Genomic DNA, 20,415 nt, shown 5'->3' with positions numbered 1-20,415 from the left:
TACTCCAGCTTCCTCCCATAGTCCAAAGACATGCATGTTAGGTTGACTGGTGACTCTAAATTGCCCGTAGGTGTAAATGTGAGTGTGAAGATGTCTATATCTCCATCTCTATATGTCAGCCCTGTGATAGACTGGCGTTAATAGACAGATAATGGATGGATGCTTGATCAGCATAGGCAAAACCCAATTACTTTCATATAATCATATCCTAACAAGAGAAATTGAAAGCAGACAATCATTGACATGGCAAACAGTCTTCTGAATACCTGGGCATTAATATGCTAAAAGACTTAACAAAACTATCAGAGTGAAATTATTTGCCTATACATAAAAAAAAATAAGGAAGATATCGCAAGATGGAACCGGATTCCTTTCTTCAGTCTCAGTTCAAGGATTTAACCTGTTAAAATGAATATACTGTTTTATCTATTCCAGACTCTGCCAGCCAAGGTTAATCAAAACCAATTTAATGAATGGGACAAGACATATATGGCAAGACCTATGGCACGGGGTTATCTTGGAGAGTATTTTGAAGCACAGATGAGAGCTATGATATGCTGGTGCAACCCATCTTATACCGCTCAATGGAAAAACATTGAGGACAGGATACCCCCCATTCCCATACAAGCAATCTTAGCTGACAACTTACAGAACTACATAAATACTATTGATAATCCATGGGTGAAATGGACTCTTAAAATATGGAAAAATGTTGTAAACGAATATAAGTTGGAGGGAGATATTGTAATTCCTAAATGGTGTGCATATGACTCAGATTGGATACTAGGATAATTCACCCAGTCTGTTTGGTTGCATAGACAATTTTAAAGAAGAGGCATGAGGGCCTTAAAGGCACAACAGAAGTTTATTCATCAGACATCTCTTTGTGTACGTGTATGTGTGTGTGTGTGTGTGTACTTGTAAACACTACATGGTAAGGACCAAAAATAGTACTTTCTTAACCGAATGAAGACATTTTGGCCATTCTTCACTTTCGGACAGACTGGTTTTAGGGCTAGGGTTAGACTTAGGTTTAGGTCAGGTTAAGTGTTACGGTTAGATATTCAGTTGTGATGGTTAAGATTAGGTGAAGGGGCTAGGGAATGCATTATGCCAATGAGTGTCCTCACAAAGACAGATGTGTGTCTAACTAACCTGGGGCGTCTCTGAGCCTCTGGTGCGAAGGTGACATCTTTTTCATCCCAGATATCTTCCTCATCCGAACCAGCATCTTCAAACTGCTGGATTTTCTCCTTACAGCGAGCCTCAAACAAAGCTATGTTTGCCTGGGGAAGCACACACACACAAAAAATACACAGGACACAAACTTAGAAGAACAGTTTACATCCACAGTACTTGCACATACAAACTAGGGTTGGATCCTACAGAACAAAAGCCACTCAGCTGTGAAGCAGACAGTGTGATAGCAGCTTCACTGCAGGCCTCAAACTGAACCATCTCACTGGAAATAAATTACGGCACATCCGTGTCTGTATCTCATATTGTGGTTTTGGTTTAAATGCATTCTCGTATTCTATACATCCAGCGTACATTTGTTTTCATTTATCATCTCACTTTGTGGCAAGTGCTTCTAATGTTAACAGTGATATCAGGAAATATATGTCATATTAATAAACAACACATTTCAATTTCTTCCCTGAGAATTTCACTTTTTCCTCTCATTCAATGAATGTGTGTGAATTCAAAATTAATAATCAAAGTACTTACACTTTCATTTGTATTCAGTGAAAAATTGATGTCTGATATTCTATCAAAGGGAATACTGCAATGTTAAAGAGAACAGAGTTTAGTTTAGTTAGGGTCGTTAGGCATCCACATATATGGCTACACACGGGCAGACAGGCTCCAGCACACAGCTGTAACACACAATATTCAATACTGCAGGAAAAACTACAACTTATTCCTGCCCCATGCCAGGTTCATGGTACCATAAAGACAGTACTGAAGAAGGTTTCTGATGGACACTTTTGTTCTTTACATGCATGATTTGCGTTGTAAACTGGTCAAACAAAGGAAAGCACAGTCATACTTAGGTATGTCATAGCAGGAGAAACAGTGCACTTTTATAAGAAAGCCAAACGGGTGACTTTAAATGTCGCTGTTTCCCAGAATATCATTCTGTATCCTACATTTAAAATATTACATCAATCATTTGGGGGAACTGTTTGCCATCTTACAAAGTCTGAGAATATTAATAAAAGTTCAAGTGTTAGCCTAGCTTAGCACAAAGACTGGATGCAGAGGGAAACTGTTACCTTAGCTCTGTCAAAGCTGAAAAATACACCTTCCAACAACTCCTGCCATACATACATAAACCTGTATAAAGACTAGGGCACCAACCAACAATTTTGATTTATTTTTGATTAATAGAAGTGTGATGTGTTCAAAAAGCTTTTTGTTCGCCCAGGAGTCCAACAAAAGTCTCCTATAAATTAAGACATGAAAACATTTTTACACAGCGAGTCATCAGAATAGGTGCCGATATATCTTATATACAATATGGACAATATGGGTTGACTTTTACTTGTTGACTTCTTGATGAACATAGTAGGATGGTTATGTTATTCCAATTTGACTGAGCTTGGCTAGCACTTTCCCCCTTGCTTCCAGATTTTGTCCTGAGAGAAAAACAACCTTTCATTAGATTAACATTGAACTTGTCATGTGACTCTGGTGTAAATCCTTCTTCTTCCTTTTAAATTTAAACTATTAGACTTTAAATGCACTCCTGTCAGGAAGGGGCTCATTCTAGGTAGCTGCAGCAGCTCAGGACCAAGTGAGATGAAGAGTGAAGTGTAACACCTGTCCATACTTGAACCCAACAATCACATTACCATATGCGCACCCTCGACAAGAGCTCGTACCAGCCAACAAATCCCCAACTGTGGAATTCCTCCATCTAACCACTTGATTATTTACATTAATATGCCAAAAGACTCCTCACTTAATCCCACTTTGTTTTCTAACTTGTACATTCATGACAACTGAAAGTATCTGACCTGTGTGCAATGTGTTTTTTAAAGCACAGCAGGGGTGCAAAGGATGTCCAGTGTGCATTTGTTCAGGTCTTGGGGAATAACCAAGTCCTATCCTCACAGACTCCACAAAGCTACGTCAGATACTTTCCAGGTATCTTGGGTGCACAGATGGGCGGAGCACTAGACAGACTTAACTGGACCGGGAGCATTATCAGGTGCACCAACACAGCAGTTGAATTACTTGCTTCAATTTCACAATGATACATACATTTTTTGATTTCATAAAATTTTGTCAGTCATACATTTTCTTTTTCCAAAACTGCCATCAGATATTTCATCTAGAACTGTCACACAACTCAAGACAGGTAGAAATGTTGCTGCGTGTTTCATCTGCCATTTTTGGCTCGCATGGCAACATAATTGTCTCATTGAGACCCGATATTGTCAGTGCTCTGAGTCACAATTTTATCTCACTCTCTATTTAATAAATATGTAATAAACATATCAACACAGTTATCTGCACTGCTGACACAATTAGGACAGATCTTTTTGTTCCTTTTTCAGTTGAAAGAAAACCTCTTGCGCTTTTTTTGGAGCTTTACTGACGCTGTTTAATGTTCCCAGTTACTATGGTAACACTTGATTTGGACAGTCCGCCTTCAGAGAGACTACAGAGTATTTGTAACATTTCCACATGATATTAATTGATATTTATCAATTCAACTTTTTCCACTCACCATAACTAAATGTTCTACTAATTGTTGTTTGAATATTTGTATAAACGTTGTTTAACATCAGTTGAGCATTTCAGTGTTCAACAAAGATGAATGAAATGTTACAAAAACTCTAAACTCTCTGCAGGAGGACCATCCAAATAAAGTGTAAGCATTATTACTTATTGCTAGTAATTACTATTAAGTAGAAACATTTAAGAACAGGACATCCAGACTTTCCATCTTTACAAATATATATATATATATATATATATATATATATATAAATAATTTTTTTTTTTTAATTTATTAATTTTTTTTTTTTTTTTTGCGACACATATGCTGATAATGCAAAGCCCAAAATCTATGTCAAAACAAAAATGATATACTTCATCCCACAAGCTGTTTGTTGAACCAGACATTTTAGATCATTGATCAATTACCAGCTCTCTCTCCAACAACCCAGAACCTTTGCAGAAGATTACACCCCCGAAACCAGCTAACACTAAAGAAGGTAGAGAGGGACAGCACACAACGACACGAAAGCTGGTTATGGTTTCCTCTCTTCAAGTCATATTTTGTATTTATTCTAGCAGTCATATCAAAAGTGAAATAAGGTATGTATTGGGAGTAATGGCAGTAGTTTAAATTAGTTTTTTTAATGTCAACAAGAATGGAATCAAACAATATTCTTGTGTTGTGACGCACCATAATAATGGGGTACAGAATGAAGAACTAAAAAAAAGTTTCGAGCATTTGCATAAAAAGTGATATGCAAATAAATTAACACTTCCACCCTGCCAGCTTTTTAATGTCGCAAGTGCCCTGTCCCTTCAGTGTTACACAGTAATACTTAGACAGGAAGTCTAGTCATGCAGGATGAGTACTCACTCCACAACATCGTCCTGATCAGCAAACTCTTCATCATTGAAGCCGAACTGCTCAATAAAATTGGACGTCATTTGTTGCATCTGATAATCAGAAAAGGCCTGGCAAAACCCAAGACCAACGATAATGATATAGTCTTGGCTCTACACAAAGCTGGTCATTACTTGCAGTACAGATACATAGCAAATATATATACTGACAAAGAATGTATAACATGTAGGCTACACAGGTTAATAGCTTAAAAAAAAAAAAAGCACAAACATGCATTTACAGTCAGATGCCAAAACACTTTCATATTACCTAGGAAAAAAAGTGAATTCTAGTCTATTTACAGTAACTGTAAAGTTTCCTAAATCACATTAGTAGTTAAGTAAATTAATTCAAAACAGGGTAGAGAGATGTTTCTGTAGCTGGTTACTGTATATGACCCATAGTCACAAAGCATGATGTGAAGAAAGTTGAAGAATAGTTTTGAGGATACACATTTCTTATGTGCTGTTACACCTCAAACATCAACAAGGCAAGGGACAAGGGCTCCAGGGGAAAAATGTTTATATTCCAAGGGGTAATTTTGTTCAGTGACCACGACACTAATGTCAACTTCATCACCAGCCATCCAGCTTGAAGCTTCACCACGGAGCACATGTGCTCTTAAGTTAAAAATTTAGGATTGCATAATGAACTTCAGGGGCGTGTTGAAAATATATCAAATAATGTATTGTCTTGAATAAGAGGATATGAGGAGACATTTACAAGCAAAAAGATTTAATTCATTTGAATACAAAAAGCACTCTAGGTTTAAGACTGACATAGAAAGACGCATGAATATATCATTGATCATTTAGGTCTGTGTGGCTATGGGACTGCTTTGTATGCATAAATGCATCAGTGCGCGTGTGTGTCTTACTTGTTGTAGAGAGGAGTCCTGGTGAAAGCCACTGTCTTTAAAGTCCACCTCATCATCGCTTGAAGAATGGATGTGGTGTGTATTCACCTAAAGAAAATTCCATCTTAGTAAAAAGAGAAGAGTCTGTCCAAAGCAAACTCCTGTCCACATGGTGAAGTAAAATAACTGCTGTTGTGCTGCAGTGCATCTTGGTCTCAATCTTTCTGAAAATCTACAGTGGAGTCCACGAGTAATTGAGCTTGTCAAGTTGGATTTGTACTTAAAACACTGGATCTGGGAAGAAAATACTTAATTACTTGTGTACATAGGACACACACGGACACACACAGACACACACAGACACACACAGACACACACACACACACACACACACACACACACACGAACACGACCCAAAGCATATTCTTTATGTCCATTTTATGTGTGTAACTACAGTGATTGTGTGTTCGGGCTTTGAGCAATGCCAAAATGCAGATGACCCACACTTAATACTGCAGCTGAATGCAGCCTTTGCAGCCTGGAAGCTGCTGCTGCTCTGCTAATGTGCTTCTCACACTGTGTAGACACGATGTTAGACTCACTCACTGTTTTATTTCAAATCCAGTGTGCTGAACCACAGAGCCAATATTTCACTGTATAAATAACTGCATGGAACAGCCAACATGTACAGAAAAAAAAACTTGACATCAGTGCTGATTATTGATGTAGTTGCTCACCAGGTCGACCGTGTTCCTCTTGTTTGTGTCAGCCAGCTGCCCAGAAATAAAGGCCTCCCATTTCTCTCTGTCCTCTGCTGAGAGCTCTGACACACACACACACACACACACACACACACACACACACACACACACACACACACTTCATATATGCTCCATGCTCATATACTGTATATTTAACAAGACAGATAAAGAGTGGCTCTCTCAGTCAGATGCCGCTAGTTCTTTTAATAAACAGGCTAACCACTGAGTTAAGATTTCGACCCAGTTACCAGCAAAATGAGAACATCACACAACATAAAATAGAATTCAATGTTCGAAAGTGAAGAAGGAGATAAAGATTATTTGCAGGGCAGATGAGGTTAGAGAGATACAACTCCTTACCTGAGATGAGCTGTTGTATCTGCGGCCCATTAGGGCCTTTGTCACAGTTATGAACTATAGAATTGGCTATTCTGGTGAGGTGACCCATGTAGCCTCGTCGCCGACCACCTTCTGCCCTAAAACACACAAACGCATCAATACAATGTTATGAGGACTTATTATTATTATTATTATTATTAACAACTTTTATTTATTTTTACTTTGACTACTGAAACCAACAATCACTCTCTTAACTACTCTGAACCACAACCAGCAATTATCTTGTGACATTTTAATATACTCGTGTCATTTACATTTTCATGGTAAAGGAGCAAACAACTTTGGGTTTTGCAGTCTGTTCTATTTTACTACAGCAAATGACAACACAATAAAACCTGATAAAGTTACACAGTCTCGTTTGCAGCAGAGTAGAATACTTACTGTTCTTTCTCATTGGAGCTCCAGGCGTCTACAATTCTCTGTATAAACTGGCACTTTTGAAACAGCTGGTAGAGAAATATAGAAGGAAAGGAAATTAAACACAACCGCTCTAGTGTGACTACAGTGTAGTGCACACTGCTGCTCTCTCCACATGGACGCACACACAAAAAATAGGAAAAAAAAAACAACAAAAAATACTCCATGGACAGTGAAACACACAGTCCCAGGCATGGAAATGAAGAGATTATGCTTGATGTATCTCAGATGACCTGTGGAGATGTGATGCAGTATTTACTTGTCACATAAAAGTATCTTCACCACTGTATTTGACCAACTTTACACACAAAACCAGGTATTTGGTACTTGGTACCAATAGCTGTCATTATGTTAGCCTTAAAGCTAACATTAGCTTTTGTGAATGTTGCATGTAGAGCATTGCTACAACAGATGTCAGCTGTCACAATTCACAAACAATAACGGTAACATTTCAGGACATAAACATGTTGATGATAAAGTTAACGAGTGAACCTCTCTCAGCATGAATTCTGCATACAGATCTGTGTCTGTCTTTCAGCTGCTTAGGTAAGTTTGAGGTTCTCATGACATCCCTAGTTAAGTACAACTCAGTTCTTTATTGGCTTTTTTGGTCAGGAAATAATAGTATTACCAACATTGTAGTGTTTACGCTGAATGTTCAACTGGAACATATTTTGCTTCATGTAACTGTCTTGCTACAGTCCTGAAGGTAAAACACTCTGACAAATGTTTCATTTTCTCTACTTTTCCATTCTTACATGTTTGATGAGGATGCTCTCCCTGGCATGTTCCTGCTCTGTATCTGGCTGGATGTCAGTGGGGGCGGGGGGCATAGCCAGAATCATGGCTGTGCAGATCTCCACCTGAATGTGGAGGAAGTTGTTCCAGATGTATTTGAAATACATGTCCTGTAGAGCAAAACAAAATATGAAAAGAGAAATATGAGTGCGTTTGGAGTGACTAATGTTGATCGTAGCCTTCATACTATACTGAAGAAAAATGTAGGTAATATTAGATGGTTCTTGTTTTTCTAGTTCAAGGTAGAACTAAAGCCCCATTTCCACTGGTCAAAAAATCAGCTAAGACTCACTTTCCATTGCTTTTGTCAGCAATGGAAAAGGCCACAGTCGACATTCACTCATAGGCCACATGACTCTGCAGCAGACACAGGTATTTATCAGCTCTGGCTCTAAATGGGATTAATGTAAACACAACAACTGGGTGCACACGTTAATTTTTCCCCATTTTCCGTGCTGTGACGCATTCAAGAGCACACACATTGTTAAAACACCTGTCAGCTGTCCAGAAACGCCACAGCTACACTGCGCTTGGGGATGACAGAGTGAGCTGCAGCCCCAAAATAAGTTTTAAAAACATACAATCACTGATTAAAGGGGCTCACATGGAGGTGCCGACACTGACAGGCACTCCAACTCGGGGATAAGACATGAAGGATCCGTTTTTCTAGTCTGCACGTTGGCAAAAAGCTCACCATTTCTCCCCTATGCCTGTGTGTGTGCTCTGTAACTGTCCCCAAAAGGCAAACTTAGCTGGCAGTGTAAAAGGAGTCAAACTATGACTGAGCATATATAAAATGATCTTACATCAATCTCTTCTACCTGTCAGCTGCGTTAGTGTTGTGAGCTGCAGGTTGATTAATGTTCCATTAGATTTTACTGTAGTTAGTTTCTAATAAGACAGTAAGAAAATAAAAAAAAAAAAAATAAAAAAAACCTGTGAAAGTGCCTCAAAAAATTTTGAAGATACAGACAGTACTCACTAGTATGACTTCCAGCGTGTTGAGGTTAATGAGTTCTGTGTTGATGCTGTGTGTGTTGCTCTGCAACAGACTGGCCACCAGTCTGACCACATTAAGCCTGGTGTTGCCCACTGGGGGGTCCAGCACCCCCCATGTTGTCTTCATCACATTCTTCTGTTGGTGGATAATAAACACTGCTCAGCATATACACAACTGACTGGGATACATCCATACTAATGATCGGATACTGATAACCCTCTGTCACACACCATTTTTCTGACTAGACCATGTTTCATCTACAGCTGATCTCATATGAAAAATTTTACCACTACTATTAAAAGACATTCTGCTGTTTCAGGAACATCACTGTTAAAACACTGGATAAAATATACCACTTCAAACTAACCTAGAAACAGCTGGCAATGGACAGGACAAAATGATTTAATATTCCTGTGCATGCAGAAACCTTGTTATTTTAAAACTGCTTACAGCTATTGGTGCGATTCATACCTTTGGGGGTTCCAGTAGCAGCTGGTGAAAGTCTTTAAGTCGGGGTCTCACAGCCTCCAGGATGCTGTGGTTGACTGAGAATGAAGGATGGGACATCCCTGGGGGACACTCCATATGACCCTCAAACCTACAGGAGAAAGTCAACATCTAACGAACCAGCTCAATAAACACTACAGTCACAGATGTGGGAAGTAATTATGAATTACCAATCTGATACTTAAGTGTAAAAGTATAGTTTTTTCCAGTATCAAAGTAGTGTGAATAATTGTGGTATTTATGGTGGTACTCGTAGTTAGACATGAAACTGGTTTTGTTATTATTATTTAGTATTATTATTTCACCGTAGGGTGACCTTAGCATGTCTGTGTTATATTTTTAATGTGTTAATTAATTTATAGGTACAGGTAAGACATGAAACTGGTTTTGTTATTATTATTTAGTATTATTATTTCACCGTAGGGTGACCTTAGCATGTCTGTGTTATATTTTTAATGTGTTAATTAATTTATAGGTACAGGTACTAACTGTACTAAACTAAAATCATCTTTTAATAATATATTGCAAAATCTGTGATTTCTATCACTAATGCACAAAAAAATACCATAATTTTAGTTGATCTCTCAACCTAGGGCTTTTTTATTTTATGAGATCTTTTGCCCTCACATTCTCCAAGAATCTCAAAACCTACTGTGTATCCAAATTAAAATATCAAGAGAGTTAGAGTCCACATGACGTACGCTGGTCTTCTTGTCTCAAACAATGTGAGGAGGATCTGGATAACACTGACAATTGCAGATTCATTCTTCTCCTTGTCGAAGATATTCGACAACAGTTGCTCTACCGTCTCCTGCCTGAGGAGGAGAACAGACACAAAGATGAGGAGAAGCAGACTCAAAGTCACTTGCCAGGTCAGTCAGGCAGAGTGTGTTTTCAGCTGCCTACTAAGCAAAAATGACAACAGCCAACAAAAGCAAAACTGGTGGGCAAATAAAAAAAAAAAAAAAAAAAAAGTACTGGTTCAGTAATCAGAACATTTTTTGTCTTTCAAGTTTGTTCACACCAGGGACTATGTGCAATCTATTTATACCAAAAAGGAGAAAAGATGCTTGTATCAGATATAGCTGCTGGCTAATTTCCATCTGCAGTCCAGTAAAATACAGAACCCAACATCACACCTACAACCAGCCAACAACCTATTCATAACCTAGGGAACATTTGATAAGCCTCACTAGCTTAGCAGGAGTCAAAGGTCAGGTCACGTTCAAACACACCAGAGAAATTAATTGTAACTACAAGAGTTGTTGTGGCTGGACGATACATACTTTTCAAGTGTGGCCAGAAGTGGGTCGGGCTCTGAGCAGCCCTGGACCTGGAACATCTGATCTCTGCTCAGTCTGATGATCTCACACAGCGACTGGGAGGCATTGGAGTGTCTCTGTGTCAAGAAAGATGGCGAAAGGGAGAAGTAAGAACAATAAACCAAAACTCTATGACTATGAGTGAGTCTTACTCACTTGAAACTTAGCATATCTAATGCTCCAGTCATTATATGTCCTGAACAGGAGTGCTGATTTTGATGCAGATTAAAAATGATAAAATAAAATGGAATCTATCTGCAAGGTTCGATGGTGATATGATTTTTTTCCAAGTAGAGTGAACTTAAGTATTAAGTGGATATGCAAATTCTCCAACAATTAAATACATATTATCATTTTCAAAGCTTAAATAAAACAAAAAATGTTCCCAGGTTTATTAATAGCCCACAGAGGATGATAATATCCTGGTGGCCGATGGAAAAACTCACATCCTCATCTTGAGAAGGCTGTACCATGTCCACCAGTCTCTGAATGACCTTCTCCTCATTTAGCCACTAGAAGAAGACAGAGAGCAGAGATGGTCAAGACAGCAAAAACTATCCTGAGGGAAACCAAGAAAACAAGACATTAACTTCAAAGTGAAGGTGAAAAGTTTATCAATTCACAATACAGGAGAAAATTTCTGTGTATAAGATAACCGTTAGGAAGTTTCATTTCTGTCTGATGGAGCATGTGAATTCCTGGTTACAAATCCACAATTTTTTCCAAAACTTGTGTGCATGCAAATAGAAATTGTCTGAGACACCGATGTTACATTGAACCCGTGATGCTAGCGCTGTTAAAACCATAATGCAACCTTCATTTCACTGCAAACTTCATTTCCCCCTTGAAATGTATTTAGAAAACAAGACCTTTAGGGCTTGTCCAAATAGAAAGGCTTCATGGTGATGTGTCAGTGAAAAATAGCAGCATGAATTCTTTTTTTTTTTTTTCTTTTACAGCAAATGACTCTTAGTGACACTAGTTTTCAACAAATGTTTACTGAGCCATGCCACATCACAATGAGCAAAACTGTTCTTATGGGTTGTTATTGTCCAATTTAAATTACTTCATCAGCTAAAACAAATGCTAGAGATCATTCTTAGCACAAATTAGATTGTGTTGTCCTGCTACTCACGTTGAGAACATCCTGTCGTAGTTGTTGTGGTTCAATGCAGGTGAGCATTCTGAGCAGCAGGTCCATGATGGCAGAAGTTCCAATGTGTTTGATCATCAAGTCTACAAAGTCCTCCCGCTTCCGCAGAAAATCCACTATCTGTAAAACACAAACAAACCATACACATCTTAACATCTTTACATAGGATAAACCCAGGGGTCATGTTAACTGAATATTTTCCATCATTTTTTTGCTGATAATTGAAGTCTCTATTGTGGCAGCAGAGCAAGGCTTCAGCCTTTAGAACAAAATCAAAATGGCCATGAGAAGTCGTCTGTCTCAGTCAAAGATGCAAAATCGAAAGACAATCACCTCTACAGCAATCTGCCTTGATATGTGCACCCAATTTATATCCATAGAGGATGGTCTGAGATCGGACTACAACAAGTCAAATGAGTTCAATTCAATTTCTAGTCACTAATTTGTTCATATGGGCTGGCGCAGGGGTGCTGTGGTTAGCACTGTTGCTTCACAGCAAGAAGGTTCTGGGCTTCAAAAACATGCACATTGGGTTAATTGGTGACTGTAAATTGCCTGTAGGTGTGAATGTAAGTATGAATGGGTGTTTGTCTCTATATGTCAGCCCTGTGATAGACTGGCATCCTGTCCAGGGTGTACCCTGCCCTAGCCCAATGTCAGCTGGGACTGGTTCCATCCCCCCATGACCCTGTATGGATAAGTGGTGTAGATAATGGATGGATGGAATTTGTTCATATTTTAATTGTAATTGTCTAATACAGTAAAATTGCATTGGTTATATTTGCCTGTTTAGGAACAATGGCTGCAGTGTTTTAGTGGGGGAAAAATAAAAAAAAATTCAGCTGCCTTGTGTGGTGACATGAAAATTGATGAATGATTGCTGTCTCTGTTTATCTCTCTACTCCATGCCCTCATAAATGCATAATCTGTATTGTTTTTGAAAATTTTAAATTCTATTAAATAGGATATATTTATCATCATTTAAAATTAAAATGATGGGTAACAGATCATGAAGGATATTTTTTCAGCCCTGTCTGTCAAAATGACAAAGAAAGTCTATAAACATAAAAAGTACTTTGTCTATAGTCTTAAATATTGTTAAATCATATATGATGACAACTTGCATCCCATTCTCAAATACAACACCCTCTTCTAACCAACTTACCTGTTCAGGCTTGCGTCCTATAAGAATGGACAGGACCTTGGAGAAGAAGCTGGCCAGGAGTGGGTTGAGAGGTGGCTCATTCTGGAGGAAGCCATAAAGTTTCATCAGCAGTTTTTCATCTTCTCCCAGTCTGTCATTTATCTGGCTCACATCTGATGTAAGCAGCTCACAGGATATGTTGGGATACCTGGAAGAAAACAAAAGTTGCTCCTTAGAGTTTTGGTTACAAATTTTGGGAGATGCCAAGAGTTGTTCATAAGGACAAAGCAAGATTAATTTGGTTGACTTCTAATGTCAAATTTTAAGTTTTAAGATTTTGATGCTCAATAAGATGCTGTAAACTACATTGTGACAAATGAGAAATTTGCTATACAAAAAAAAGCCACCTAGACGATAAAAGTCCACCATTTAGAATTTTCTTAGAAACTTATCAAAAGTTGCATAAAGCCTATTGATCAAACAGTGGTTCATAACTCAGGCCTTTGAATAAACCTGACTAAAATCATTGGTGACAGCCTGCGGTCCTAAGCGTATACACTAAGTTCCATTCAAATCAGCTGAAGGGAGAAACTTTGAGTTATAATTATTGAAAGTGTGATTGGTCTCATTTCTTTCTTTAAACAGAGTTAAACTAGCTGTGTGACTTAGCTCAGCTTTGTCAAGTAAAGCCAATTTTTATTTATACAGAGCCAAAATACAATAGACTTATCTAAGGCCACTTTTCACATAGAGCAGGTTTAGATTGTACTTTTTATAGTATTTAATATTTGTCAAGTGTGAAACCCACATGTTGCTGCTTGGAAAAGGGTTAGAGGCCACAAATTTCCACTTGCAGCCATGTTTTACATATTTTTCTCTTTCTGTTTGAACACAATAGAAAGAATATGAAATTTGACTGTGGCTCATAAAAACCATGTTGACCAGAAGTCAGAAGTCTGAGCTGCAGATAAATTTTAAGTTCACAACATTGCCAGAGAAAAATAAAAATACAGCTTAATGACAGCAGCTGAGCTGGGAGATAATGACTTTTAAAATTGTGATGACAGAGAATGTTAGGACCAACAGAGATTCTCACATCCAGGTCCAGCCACAAAGTGTTACCATCTAGATGAGCTGCAAATGAATATCTAAAAGTTGGCAGAACATTTCTAAACTTCATTACATAGACACGACTAGGCAGGAACTGGGAATCTACCTGAATTTCAGATGAGAGGAAACAGGGCCTAAATTTATTTCCTCTGCCATGATTCCTGGTCCCCACAAAGTCCCTGCTCTGGAAGTAATACTTTCTGATGACCCAGGAACTAATCTTGGCACAGTTTCAGGTGCTAAATGTCATTCACAGCAGTTGGTGCTACTAATTTCAGTATTAAGTCAACAAGTGGACAGTTCTTGTGTTGCTGATTGACCTTTAATACAAAGTTGTACATAGTTTGGCTTCCCAACAAATTTAAGACCGAGTGAGTAAGACAGGTGTTAAGGAGCGCCTTCTCTTCCACCTCTGTATGTCTCTTTTGCATCCATTCATTACATCTTAACATCAGATATTAAAGATCAGCTGTGCATTATAATAAAACCAAAGAAAAACATGATGGCTCATCTTATTGTTTCTTTGTGTGTTAAAATTGCACGTCATACAATGCTTTTGAGTCTCCTATTAATGAAATGTGCTTAATTTTCATGGTTCTTCAGATGCAGTTTTTTACTAACTGGCAAATACATAAAATGTTTTGTGGACTTGGGGGAAAACACAAACAGGAATGTGCAAAAGAGACCTTTAGTTTCCAATTTAGTTCCAGTGGCTACTCAAATCCAAAATGATTTGGTCAAAAAGGGCAAAAACGAACACGGGCTGCCATTCCCATCTAATATATTTTTAAGATTATATGACTGCCAAAATGCTTTGTTGTGCACTGCAGAGACCTATGAAAAGTCCATAAATCTAAGGTTTTATAGTGTATAATATAAAACAATGCTGTCCCCCAGGCAAATGCCCAGATTTGCTCAATTGTCTGAGCTTGCAGAAATATTAATGGCAAATGTAACCTTAAAGGCAAACTTCATGGTTGCAATACATGCAATAGAGCACAGAGAGAGAAGTGAGCCTTAGAAAGGCATCTACCGTATTTTCCGGACTATAAGGCGCACTTAAAAGAAAAAAACGATAGTGCGCCTTATAATCCAGAGCGCCTTATATATGGATTAATTCTGGTTGTGCTTACTGACCTCGAATTGATTTTGTGTGGTACACGGTGCTCACGGCGCTCTGTCAAAATGTTTTAGTACAACTTTGGTAAACTACAAAGCCGCACCGCTTGCAGCATTACGGCTATCGTAGTCAGGAGCGTCGCGGAGTAATACATACTGTGCTTCACCATGACATTACAGTGTGTGTGTATAAGGACCTATAAGGAGTTATTGTGAATACGCTAACGTTTGATTTAGCGGTATCAGATTGTGTTTTTTTTACGTGTTACAACTGAACAAGGTTGGAAGTTATTGTGAATACGCTCATTAACGTTTGAACAATGTTGAGAGTTATTTTGAACGCGTTTAATAAAGTTTGACTGACTTATCTGACTGTTTTGTTTCGCTTAATGCGCCTTATAGTCCGGTGCGCTTTATATATGAAAAAAGTTCGAAAATAGACTATTCATTGACAGTGCGCTTTATAATCCAGTGCGCCCTATAGTGCGGAATATACGGTACATGTGTGTTTGTGAAATTGAAAGGGAACAAACTACATCTTTCCTTTTGCCCCCCCTCCCTTACCATCTGCCCTATTTTCTCTTACTTGTATTTAACTTTCTCCTCAACATCAGCACTGGGTTCTTGTGTGATGAAGGTGACCAGGTCCTCCATGCACTGTGGTCTCAGCAGGAAGTCAACCAGTTTGTGGTTCTGGGCCTTGCACTCCTGCAGGACATCATCCTCATCCATCACCTCTGTCAGCGTCACATCCTCCTTCTCTAGCAGCGTGTCAATGTGGGATGTGGTGTGGAGGTCAAATTTCCAAAACATTTTGGCTCTGAGAAGATCACATAGACAGTAATATACATTTTATGCAAATGTCTCATGAGAGAAATATTATAAATGACTGTAATGATTAACTGACGAATGATGTAACAGCTGTTTCTTGTGCCTACCTGTGAGTATGTTGGAGTCCAGACGGCAGAGCTCAGGTTAAAAAGAGGTGTGTTCTAGGCTTTGGGAGTTGTGGCCCATTCCAGGCTAGCCAAATGGACAGACAGGCAGGCAGACAGCGGTTTTGGACAGACTGACAAACGGCACGCATACAGCAGTTCAACAGCACACACCTGTGGGGGCGGAGAAACAGAAACATTACAGGACATGCTAAAGGAATGTTACATTGCTTTTTATGTGGATATTACAGCAACTGTAATCATTACAAAAAGGTACCAATCATTTCCATGGACACGTTTCTACAGTCCTACAATACCCAGTTCTCCTTATAAGTGAAGTGAAGCAGCTCCTTCACATGCAGGGACACTAGACTTATTGTTACAAGGTACCACAACAAATGTATGACTGCTTAAATAATAGCATAGAGAAGTATCAGTTGAAACTATGGTCCTTTTTATACAGCCTGGGAATGTTGCACCTATATTCTGCCTCGCCATTCTGTATAAAAAAAAAGGTTAGAATGCGGAATACAGGAACATTGTTGTTCCACCTTTTAGCCGGCAGCAGAGGTAGTTACAGAGCCAGATCAAGTCTGTAAAAAAAAAAAAAAAAGAGCCCACACAGTGAGACGACGACGTTGTGTTAAACCAATGCGTTACACGGCATGCCTCTGATTCCAGAATGCCAGCATGCTATCTGAATTCCCACATGGGGGCGGTATTATGTCGGCTTTGTTTTGTTCAGTGTTTGCAAAGCCAGCATAATGGAGGGTCTTCTTAACTGCAATGTAGCAGGGCTAACTGCTTGTTCATACATTTTTCCACATGTCAAAATGAAAAACCAGGAACTCTATTATAATTGGCTATATAAGGCTGTATGTTTATAACCTCTGCCGTTTGTTTCTGCTGTAAATGTTTAGACACCGTCCGCATCCTTTCACAACAGATCCACGTCCCACCCCTTATATGCATATGCATGTTAAATAAAGTATTGGGGTTGATCTAGCTTAGTGTTTTTGCATGTCTAGTCTCCCGATACATGCATGCAGCACATTCTCATTGCACACAGGGACACCAAAAGGACTAGTAAAGTGCAGCTCCCATGTACATCTGTTTATGTCAGAGACAGAGAGAGAGAGACAGAGACAGAGAGAGAGAGAGAGAGAGGCACCCATGTGGTCCAACCTATGAGTAGCGAGTACTCATGTAATAATGTAGCAGCAACTACTGAGTACTTTTGTAATACCGACTACTGAGTGCTCATGGGTTGATCTGTAGGTTAGGAATCGCAGCTGGTGTGATCCATTCGCAAGACGGTCTCTAGTGACAATATTTTACAGCTGAAAGCAGCAACATAAGTCGAAGCAGCTAAGCTTGGTGAGACAATAGCCCTTTTTACACAGCCTGTTCAAGGAGCGAACGTTATGTCTTTATGCTGCTTCGCCATTCTGTATAAAACGTACAAACACAGAATGGGTGGGCATTGTCGTTCTGCCTATAAGCTGGCAGTGGAGGTCGTCACAGAGCTGGATCGACATCTATGTAAAAGGGACAAGACGAAAGAGATGCAGATGCTGATGTGTTACAAGTCACACCTGATTTCTGCATGCCAGAATACTATCTAAAATCACATACTGGGGCAGCAAAATGCCAGCTTTTTTGGTTCAGTGTAAACAAGTAAAGGTGGGAAAATGAGAGGTCTTCTGAACAGCAACACAGATGGATCTCTGTATAAAAAAGGGCTAATACTTCAAACTAAGCATGGATTCCTTAGAGTAAGGGATTAAGTATATCCTAGTTAACAAAACTAGATGATTTCTTCTGGATTCCTTGGACATGTACATGCTAAATCAGGTAAATAGCCAAAAGGATATTTTACAAGAGAGCATGAAAGCAAGCAAGGATAATACTGTAGGATATAAAGAGAAATTGTTACTAATAACTTTTCCAACATTATTACAATCCAATCTCCAAACTGCAACTGAAATTCTGATCAATAAATCTAATCAGGCTTTACAGTTGAACAGTATTTTTATAATTCAGACATATTCACCTTCTCAGTTTGTCACCAGTTTAAATGCACCAGAATTGTCCAAAAAAATCTGCAGTCTGCACCCTCAAATCTCATCAAATATCACAATTTTTGTTTTAAAATTAGGTGGTGAGTGGAGGAAAATTTGACAATTGACCAGCTGCATTCAGACACAGCTTTCATATCATCATCACAATGATTTTCTAACAAACACATTTCTCCTCATAACTTTTTTTTTTACTTTCTTGCACAGAAATAGGGGAAAATGTGCAAAGGTGCATAAACCTTATTTCTACTTACACTAGCAGTCAAAAGTTTGGACACACTTTCCCATTGAAGTGTATGAGAAAATGTGTCCAAACTTTTGACTGGTACTGTATATTTGAGAAAATGAGATGTTACAAAGAGACTGGAGCAAATATATTCAATAAACAGCCACTGTGATCTCAAAACTACTTTAAAAACTAAAATGTGGCAAGTCATGATCATATCTTGGAACTTAATTTTGTTTTGGTTTAAAGTTGTGTTTTTCTTTATATTATTAATTCCACAACAACTGTCCAAGTATTACAACTATACAATACATCCAGGATCGCAAAATGTCTAAATACTCCAAATCAAGGAAGATAATTTTTCCCTTATCATGGTGAAACCTTAATTAGCCCCAACGCATCAAAATAACATTGAGACATATACCAAAGGTCAGAGGCAATAAAATACTCTAGGCAACCCAGCACAGCCTCAAGAAAACAAACTTTTACTGCTTTGGGAAAGTTCCTGGTGGGATGCCCTAGTAGACCAGCCGCTGCCACAAGACACAAACAGAAACAGATCTCAACAGCTACTGACAGTTCAGGTATATTTGACCGGTCATAAATTCCCAACCTACACAGTGTGTGCGAGCCCAAGAGAAAAGACAAAAACGTTTCCTTAATTAGAATCAATATAGCTGCCATAGCCTATACGCCAAGATTTACGTTATTTTTCACGAATTTTCAATTGCTAACCCCGAAACAACAGACTGAGCCACTTGAAGATGCAGCTTTCTCTCAGAGTACAGTAGTCACCTTTAATTATAACCATCGGTTACAATATTTTCCAGCTTTCCACCAACCGCACGCAAAGTCAGCATTCCTGAGAAACACATGATGGCCCTATTGTATGATTATAGTTAACGTTCGTTCTGACGAACGTTAGCGAAAGCTCCACTCCGGATAAACATGGTTTGAAACGCTAAGCAAACATTTGGTCATTTACGCTGAAATCTGGCTCATTTAAAAGGTACGACTGAATAGGGTTACTTGCGTTGTGTCGTCGAAATGCTACGTTTGCAGTAACGTCAGTCCATTTACATACCAGGGCCCAAAACAGACTAACAGTTACAGCTAACGCAATAGAAACACACCGGCTCGGCCAAACAAGCTAACGTCACCAGCTATCGTTAGCTATTGTTAGCTAACCTGGCAACCTAAAGTCGGAATCAAACTAATATCAGGGACGACGTCTAGTTGAACGGTAACAGCAAGCTTTAAGGCTAACATTAACTGGCTGACGCGTTGGCCAACTAAAGAACACTACAGCTTCACGATACCTAATAGAACTGAAATGCAATGTTAACGTCACCCCTGCCCTTGCTAGAGGTACACCAAGAGTGTCTGACAGCGGTATTAAGATGGCCAAGTATGCTTCTTGCTAGCCAGCTAACGTTAGCCGGCTATCAGAAGACTGCTGGCTAATCGTCTCTCCAGCACCAACCAAGTGCATGGGCTGACAAGTGTACTTACCGATATACAACGGTAAACGGCGAGTCTCCAGCATGTGGCTTATCTTGCCATTAGCCCTGGGCCTTGACAAAACAAACGCAGAGATAGCACGAAATTCCGGAGAGGAAAATAGAACGTTTAAAACGGATTGTGACAGGCGCGAAAAGGTAGATCATCGGAGGGCACTTTTCAAGATGGCGGTTCCGTCAACTTCAGCGACCCCTTCCCCCACTACAGCTGCAGAGTCTGTCACTCAAATAGACACAGCAAAGCCATTGGTTATAATCCCATCGCTCAAACTGGGCCATGGCGTTTCATTGGCTACAGAGCATGCCGCTTCAAGGCGTCATACAAGCGAAGTATGAATATTGTGTGGCCCGGAAGAGCGGGGTTTATAGTGTTTCCTTTTATTGTATACATTTAGTAAAACTCTGGTAGTAACAGAAGGAGTTAGAAATATATTTCAGTT

At 39.0% G+C, this 20,415-nt stretch overlaps 1 protein-coding gene across 4 annotated transcripts in view; it reads right to left on the bottom strand.

The window, feature by feature from the left end:
* The window catches only part of ppp6r3 (protein phosphatase 6, regulatory subunit 3), a 30,332-nt gene extending 10,157 nt beyond the window's left edge, over window positions 1–20,175 (bottom strand). The window contains exons 1-18 of one of the 4 annotated variants that reach the window (XM_071488767.1): window positions 19,968–20,175; window positions 16,155–16,325; window positions 15,803–16,036; window positions 13,009–13,195; window positions 11,826–11,963; window positions 11,137–11,202; window positions 10,655–10,767; window positions 10,070–10,183; window positions 9,333–9,459; window positions 8,844–8,996; window positions 7,822–7,971; window positions 7,028–7,092; window positions 6,608–6,723; window positions 6,224–6,309; window positions 5,508–5,594; window positions 4,604–4,701; window positions 1,729–1,783; window positions 1,156–1,286 (exon numbers count right to left, since the gene is read on the bottom strand). In XM_071488767.1, coding sequence (XP_071344868.1) covers window positions 1,156–1,286; window positions 1,729–1,783; window positions 4,604–4,701; window positions 5,508–5,594; window positions 6,224–6,309; window positions 6,608–6,723; window positions 7,028–7,092; window positions 7,822–7,971; window positions 8,844–8,996; window positions 9,333–9,459; window positions 10,070–10,183; window positions 10,655–10,767; window positions 11,137–11,202; window positions 11,826–11,963; window positions 13,009–13,195; window positions 15,803–16,029 — 1,913 coding nt within the window. In that variant the 5' untranslated portion in view covers window positions 16,030–16,036; window positions 16,155–16,325; window positions 19,968–20,175. Of the gene's footprint in view, window positions 1–1,155; window positions 1,287–1,728; window positions 1,784–4,603; window positions 4,702–5,507; window positions 5,595–6,223; window positions 6,310–6,607; window positions 6,724–7,027; window positions 7,093–7,821; window positions 7,972–8,843; window positions 8,997–9,332; window positions 9,460–10,069; window positions 10,184–10,654; window positions 10,768–11,136; window positions 11,203–11,825; window positions 11,964–13,008; window positions 13,196–15,802; window positions 16,037–16,154; window positions 16,326–19,967 lie in introns of those variants that run through there. The other 3 variants (XM_071488785.1, XM_071488758.1, XM_071488776.1) reach the window with 3 other exon arrangements.
* Between the last annotated feature and the right edge of the window lie 240 nt (window positions 20,176–20,415).

This window comes from Trachinotus anak, unplaced genomic scaffold (assembly GCF_046630095.1).
Source record: "Trachinotus anak isolate AG129_WGS33_773 ecotype Australia unplaced genomic scaffold, CSIRO_AGI_Tana_v1 ptg000002l, whole genome shotgun sequence".
NCBI classification, from domain to species: domain Eukaryota; kingdom Metazoa; phylum Chordata; class Actinopteri; order Carangiformes; family Carangidae; genus Trachinotus; species Trachinotus anak.
Note: the sequence above shows the minus strand (reverse complement) of the source record. Positions and strands in the feature narration are given on the sequence as shown.